This window comes from Vicia villosa, linkage group LG7, assembly GCF_029867415.1.
Source record: "Vicia villosa cultivar HV-30 ecotype Madison, WI linkage group LG7, Vvil1.0, whole genome shotgun sequence".
Taxonomy (NCBI): Eukaryota; Viridiplantae; Streptophyta; class Magnoliopsida; order Fabales; family Fabaceae; genus Vicia; species Vicia villosa.
Genome location: NC_081186.1, coordinates 119,720,149 through 119,728,135, shown reverse-complemented (window position 1 = coordinate 119,728,135; position 7,987 = coordinate 119,720,149). Strand labels below are relative to the sequence as shown.

General features: G+C 31.1%; 1 protein-coding gene across 1 annotated transcript; it reads left to right on the top strand.

Annotated features, from left to right (window-relative positions):
* Positions 1-5,951: 5,951 nt before the first annotated feature.
* Positions 5,952-6,464, top strand: LOC131620091 (uncharacterized). The gene has a single exon (XM_058891112.1). It carries the CDS (start codon positions 5,952-5,954, stop codon positions 6,462-6,464), a length of 513 nt encoding a protein of 170 aa, XP_058747095.1.
* The last annotated feature ends 1,523 nt before the right edge of the window (positions 6,465-7,987 follow it).

The following is a 7,987-nucleotide window of genomic DNA, read 5'->3' as shown; positions in this document are numbered from 1 at the left end:
TTTGTTGTTTCTTGAGGTATGTTGGACACTAAGATTTGATGTGACCAAAACCTTCACATTTATGACATTGAATTCATTTTCCTTGATTTTGCTTCTCATTTGTTCTTGCTTTTCTATGAGAGTCATAATTCTTATTGATTTCATGGGACATCTTCTTGACATAAGGTCACCTTCTCTCCCAAGGCACTAGATGAGTTACCTATTTCAAAAGTATTCATGTGAAAGTCATGAATGCTTTCATCATCTTTAATCTTTAGATTCTCAAATTTGGTAGTGAGAAGCTGAAGTATAGACATCTTCACTTTAGATGTGCCTTCATGAGTGGTTTTGAGAATTTCCCAAGCATCTTTGGCCACAGTACAGGTGTTTATCAACCTGAATATGTTTTTGTGAACTACATCTGAAAGCCTTGATTAACTAGGGATGTTTGCAATTAACCCATGATATAGTGAATATCACCTTGAGAGTTGCTCTCAATCTAGACCCTAAACCAACCTCTGTCGGCCATGTTTTCTAACACTAATAACATAATCGTGATAATTTTCGCATGCAACACACTAATCTGACCAAAAATTGCAACAAATGCGCCTAAGAATTCCCGCTGACGGTCCCTGACCATACCACTCACTACGCAAGTTTAGTGGTTGTCAGCAAACTATGATAATTTTGGGGATTTTCTATAACGTCTCTCGATCTACAATCTATCCAAAATGTCTAACTCTATTTTACGTTTCACAATCCAACCTTTGGAGAGGGAGGAACCAATTCTAGCTTGTGGTGCCAACGGTTATGGGAACTCATTCCTAACCAACCAAATACAATGAATTGTGTGAGACCAAACTACTAACATTGTGTCCTGAAGTTTGGGGTGCCAACCAAGCATAATCATATGAAAAATATCCTCGATAACTTTTGATAAAACTATAATTCCAAAGATAGATGTTACAGTCTTCCAAATAGCCACCGTAAATGGGCAAGCAAATATTACGTGGTCTAAAGAGTCTAAGACCATCTCCAATGGTAGTTTCTTCTATTGAGTTCTCCACCTGTACCATTAATTTAATAATTAAATATTTAAAAAATTTGTCATGTCATAATAGAGTTGCATTGCAATGCAACAACTAAAATATTGTAGTATCCAATCAAATTAAGTTATGAGGTAAAGTTGTGGGACCCATATCAGATTTTTATTAAAGTTAAAATTAAATAAATTCTTTTAATATGATGTGGCTTAGTGGGTCTCATAAAAAACTCAAATATAAATTGCACCATTAGAGATGCTCTAACTGCGCTTGTTGCACATGCCACACATAGATGCCAATTGGCATCCACGTTTTTGCATATCCAAAGGCAAGAGAGTTTATTGTGCATGAACATCCACAAAGTATTATATCAGATTTAAAATTAAAACTAAATTCATTTATTTGATTATATTTATTATAAAATGTAAAATTGTAGATAAAATAATTAATTTGAAGATAATTTGGATTAAAGACCAAAATAAAACGTGGTATTCTTTTTATACAAGTAGAAATATAAAAAAAATTTATTACGCATTATCAATATGAAAATTTGACTCTAAATTTTAAGCATGTAGACATATTGTTATTATCACATTCATTTTTATAAACAAAAATTTTAGTTAATTTTTGAAAATGATTTAAAATTATTTATTTTAACATTCATATCATGGCAATAAAAAACTATTTCTATTTGAAAATGGGAAATATATTTATAATATAAAATTAGTATTTTTATTCTATAAAGTAATATACAAAAATAATAGTAATAATAATAAGGCTTAAATACACTTTTGGTCCATATAAGTTTTTGATTTTTTGACTTACTTTTGATCTCTGTAAGTTAGCGAGTTCTTTTTTTCATCCCTGTAAATTTTTATTTTTAATTTGAGTTTCTATATATCTTACATTTTACTTCAGGTTTAACCTCTAAAGTCAAAATTCACATGAAAATCTACAGATTTTTGGCGGATTTTTCTGCGAATTTTTCTGCAGATTTTGATTTTATAGAAACTAAAACGAATACAAAAGTGAAATGTAAGAATCAAACTAAAAATAATTAACAGAGATGAAAATCAAAAACTCGCTAATTTACATGACCAAAAAGTACATTTAAGTCTAATAATAAAAAACTCTATACTATTCTTTCCTCTATCAAAAATGGTGGGTGGATTTACAACTTTGATACAGCCAATTAAAAGTTGTGGGTTAGAGGGACTGAATATCTGACGTATTTTGTCAAAAATATATCATTAAATTTAGTATTATTTTTTTAAAGGAATATTTAAATGTAGTATACTATTATAAAAGTTTAATTATAAATTAGAAATAGTTTTAATAATTTATTCTTTATTTTTTTACAAAAGAATTCATTCAATTATTAAAAATATTAAATAAGTGTGCATGTGTGTGATCTAGCAGTAAAACGCTTGGGTATATATATATATATATATATATATATATATATATATATATATATATATATATATATATATATATATATATATTAAATACAGAACTTTTGACTAATTTATAGAAAATTTTGACCGACACTAATCTCTATTAAAAAATCTATAAAATACACAAGAGATATTCTCCGCATCTTACTGAATTTTCTTAACACATAAGAGTTTGAGATTGAAATTATATATCATAAAATAATATTAAAGTAATTAACTTTTTTATATTGTCTAAAAAGTAAGAAATAAAGCATAAAAAAATCTGAAAATAATAAATTTCTCTAAAATAAAAATCTCATAAAAGAATTATTATATGCCTCCCCCACTATATAAATTAATCCTCCCATAAACCCAATTCATTTCAATTTTCATATTCTATTGTGTAACAAACATATTAGAAATAAATACACAATGGAGATGAAGATTGTTTTTGTTGTTGTCTTCTTAGCTGCCATAAGCACTGTTCTTGCTCATGAAGGCCACCACCATGATGAGGCCCCAGCCCCCGCTCCAGGACCAAGCAGTGGTGGTGCTTCTGTTGGATCAATCCTTGGTGCATCTCTTTTATCTTTTGTTGCTTACTACTTGAACTTCCATGCATGAGGCACACATAGGTGTATGTGATCTGAAATAGATAAGGGAGTTACGTTGTTCGATTTTAATTAATAAGAGGAGTTTGTGTATTTTCGATTATGTGATGTAGCCATTATTACTGTATTGCTGAGAAATAACTTTAATTGAAAATTTTAGAAATGAGATTTCATGCTTTATACTTTATATTTTGCTTTTATTTTAAAGTTTTTAATTCACATAGAATGTCAAGCATGACATGATATACAATTGGAAATGCGTTTAAGGTGATAAAATGGATGTGATCTATTAGATATGTTCGTTATCTATATTTTTTTTAAAAGACGGATTATAATTTAATCCCACAATCTTTAAAATTTTACTGATACAAATATTAATATAAATTTTTGTAATTTTTCCGTTAATAATTCGCAGTACCAATGGATTCATCCCGACCAATCTTCATGTTTTGCTAGACACCAAAATTTTAAATACACGCGTACGCAATGTCTATTTCATTCATCTCATTTTTTTATGAACTTTTATTGTACAGGTTAATGACTCTCTAGTTGTGTCTTCTCTTACGATTACATTGAACTTTGTTTGAGAATTTGAAGATATTAATGGGAAGTCTTAAAAAAATGTAATGGAAAGAATTGAAAAAAAAATTTGTTTTTGGGAATCTATTTCTTCTCTTAATACAAATTATTTTTAATTTGGTGAATAGAAAAATTGTATTGATGAAAATTTTAGGAGGTTTTAAATTTAGGGGTGTTTATTGATTCGGGTAAATCCGAATTAAATTAGAATCCGAACTAAATCAAACTATAGTGTTTGGGTTTGATATTTTTTCAGTTCGGGCAAGAACCGAACAAAAACAATGAAATCCAATGATAATTGGTTCGGACATTGGATTTTCAATTTTTTATCCGCAAGCCCAATCCAAACCAATCATAATTAATTATCATAAAAATTACTACCAAGCATTCAACTTCGAGAAGAAAAAAGTAAAATGTCATATGTGTATAAATTATGCTATTTTAATTTGTTATTAGAAAATTGTTATTATAATATGGTAATTGAACGTAGAACTATAAAACACATTCATTACCATACTAACTCAAGTGACCAGATATAGATTCAAAAGTCTTTATGTTTTATATCTTTTTGTTAGATATTTTTGAATCTATTAGGAAAAAATTATCTATAATATAAGAAAATTATATGTTCTGGAAAATACAATTTTAACTTTTTGTGTTTGTCCGCCATTTTATCATTTTGAGGGTATTTTGTGTCTAAAATATACTTTTTGCAACTAAATTATACTTTTGGTTCTAAATTGTACTTTTGCAACTAAAATGTACTTTTGATTCTTAATTACACTTTTGCAATTAAATTGTACCATTTTGGGGGCATTTGGTGTCCAAAATTTATTTTTTTTGCATGTAAAATAATTATACACTTTTAATGCATGAGTATTATTCTCTTTTTTTTAATTCACAAGTAAATTAAATTATAAAATATATGTTATTAGTTTAATTATGTGTCAACTCAAATTCTATTATTAATCTAAATATTTTTATAAATGATGCCTACAAAAAATAATATTTGTGTATGGGGTAAATATATATTTTTATAAATGGTGTTATTTTTATATAAGAAAATTTTTTATTATTGATTTAAATATTTTTATATTCGAAAATTTACTATTAATCCACATATTTTTATAAATGATACCTAAACATAAATAATATTTGTATATGGAAAAAAATATTATTGATCTAAATATTTATGATCCATAAATCATACGAAAGATGATATTTATGATCCAAAAATTGTATACGGAAAAAAATCTATTATTGAGCTCAATATTTTTATATACGAAAATTTACTATTGATCCAGTTATTTTTTGTAAATGATATGTAAACATAAATAATATTTGTATGAGAAAAAATCTATTATTGATATAAATATTTTTATATACGAAAAATGGTATTTATGATCCACAAAATTTTGATTCAAAAATGCTTTACGGAAAAAAAATCTATTATTGATATAAATAATTTTATATACAAAAATTTACTATTGTCCCAGATATTTCATTAATTGATACCTAAACATAAATAATATTTGTATACGGAAAAAAATTTATTATTGATTTAAGTACTTTAATATATGAAATATGGTATTTATGATCCAAATATTTATGATTCAGAAATGGTATACAGGAAAAAATCTATTATTGATTTAAATATTTTTACATACGAAAAAAATTATTATTGATTTAAATATTTTTTTTCTTTTTTAACCTTATATTTTAAATAAATATATTATGTAAACAAATGCGGATTCCAGACCAAAACCCGTGCATAAATATATTAGTCTAGTATTTACAACTGAACACTATTAATACTATACTTTTTATATTACTATGAGAAATTAATTTCAGTAAATAAGTTATTTTTTTCAAATATTTTTTCAATTTTTATCTACTCAATCAATCCAATTCAAACCAATCTGTTATTTCTCGGTTCGGTTCGGTTCGGTTTGGGCTTTATTGTAAAATTTTGCAAATCCAATCTAAATCAATCCATTTAATTTTAATTGGTTTTATTAGATGTAATAGCCTTTATTAAATGTAATAGCCTTTGTAAGTAATAGTGTGACTGGCACGTGTGCCTTTGTGTCACATGTTCTAACCTACTATAGCAGGTTACAGGTTGTAGTATATAAACAACCATTCTCTCTATTGTGTAACTAACTTTTGAGAAATAACAAAAAGTTGTTAGATGAATGAAAATCTCTCTCTCTCTCTCTCTCTCTCTCTCTCTCTCTCTCTCTCTCTCTCTCTCTCTCTCTCTATTTTCTATCATGGTATCAGTAGACGTATGATCCACGACCATGGTGTCTTCTGCTTCGTCTTCCGCTTCACATTCTAGCGCCGATCAAGGTGTTCCGCCGCCGGCGTCACCGATGGTGTCTCCGTCTGATGATCACCGTTGTCTTAATTTTTCTCTCAAGATCTTGCAAAAGCTTGACGAGAAGAACTTTCACTTGTGGTGTCAACAAGTTGAGTCGTTCATCAATGCTCACGGTCTCACGGCGTTTGTTGTTTGTTCTAAGATTCCGCCTCAGTTTCTGGATGATGCGGCGCGAATCTCTGGATCTGAGAATCCTGAATACACGATCTGGCTTCAGAAAGACCAGATGCTTCTCTCGTGGCTTCAATCCACGTTATCGAGCGAGATTCTCTCGCGAGTGCTAGGATTCATTCTTGCTTATGAGCTTTGGGATCGCCTGTTTCAATACTTTCAGAAACAGACTCGTGCTCGTGCACGTCAGTTGCGTGTTGAGCTACGCGCCGTCACGCTCGATTCCATGACGGTTCAGGATTATTTACTTAAATCAGGATGATCGTGGATGCTCTCGCGTCAATTGGTGATTCTCTTCCTGTTGCGCATCACATAGATGTTATTCTTGAAGGTTTGCCCTCTGAATTTGCTCCTGTTGTGTCTGTTATTGAAAGTAAGTTTGGTATTATGGATTTGGATGAAGTTGAGATCCTTCTTATTGCACATGAACTGCGTTTGGCTAAGTTTAAGAAGACTACTACTCCTGATATTGCCTCTTTGAATTTGACACACACTGCTCCTGAATCCACTACTCTTAGTGACTCTAACAATGCTACCAACACAACTTCCTCTACTTCTCAGGTCACTCCTTTTGCTGATCCTGAGTACTCTAGCTTCAGAGGTGGTCGTTTTGGTCGTGGTGGTGGTAGATCTGGCAGAGGCAGAGGTGGTCGTAATGCTACTACACCTGTTCAGTGTCAAGTGTGCTCCAAATTTGGTCATACAGCTCTTAATTGTTGGCACAGGTTTAATCAGCAGTTTCATGGTGTTGTAGCTGATGGTCAGCAAGGTTTTCAACAACCTCAAGGTGCTGGTGCTTACTTTCCCTCCTCTCCTTGGCAACAATTCCAACCTCTTGTGTGGGTTAGGCAAGCTGCTCCTGCTACCACTAAATTGGCAGCCCCTATCATGTTAACTCCTAGTGCTTATGTGGCTCAATTTGTCCCTACTCTTTCTGCCAGCTGGATTCCTGACTCTGGTTCCTCCTTCCATGTCACCAGTGAGGCTCAAAACCTGCAACAGCTTACTCCTTTTGAAGGTCATGAGCAGACCTTCATAGGGAATGGACAAGGTTTGGATATCACTTCTGCTGGCTCTTCATCCTTTATATCACCAACTCAGCCACACACTCACCTTACACTTAATAATTTGCTTCTGGTTCCCTCCATCACAAAGAATCTTATGAGTGTTAGCAAGTTTGATAAGGACAATGATGTCTATTTTGTGTTCACAGCTGACAAGTGCTTTGTAAAATCACAGGGTCTTCATCAAACTCTTCTTGAAGGCGCTGTTGGCAGTGATGGATTGTATGAGTTTCCTCATCTTCTCATGGACAATTCTGCTAAGTCTTCTTCCACTTCTGTTGCTAATAAACTTGTTGATGTACCTAGTGCTCACTATACTAGAGTAGATCCTAATTTTCCTAATGTGTGGCATCTTAGGTTAGGTCATCCAAACACTCATGCTTTAAAGCTTGTTCTACAAAGTTGTAACATTCCCTTTGCTAATAAAGATCATTCTCTGTTTTGTACTTCCTGTTGTATGGGAAAAGCTCACAGATTTCATGCACCCACCTCACAAACCACTTACACTGCACCTCTTGAACTTATTTACAGTGATTTATGGGACCCTCACCTGGCCCTTCTACACTTGGTAACAAATATTATATGTCATTTGTTGATGCCTATTCCAAGTTCACTTGGATCTATTTTCTCAAATCCAAGGCTGAAGCCTTTGCTATCTTTAAACAGTTCAAAAACTTGGTTGAACTGCAACTTGGCTTCCCTATCAAGGCTGTTCAATCAG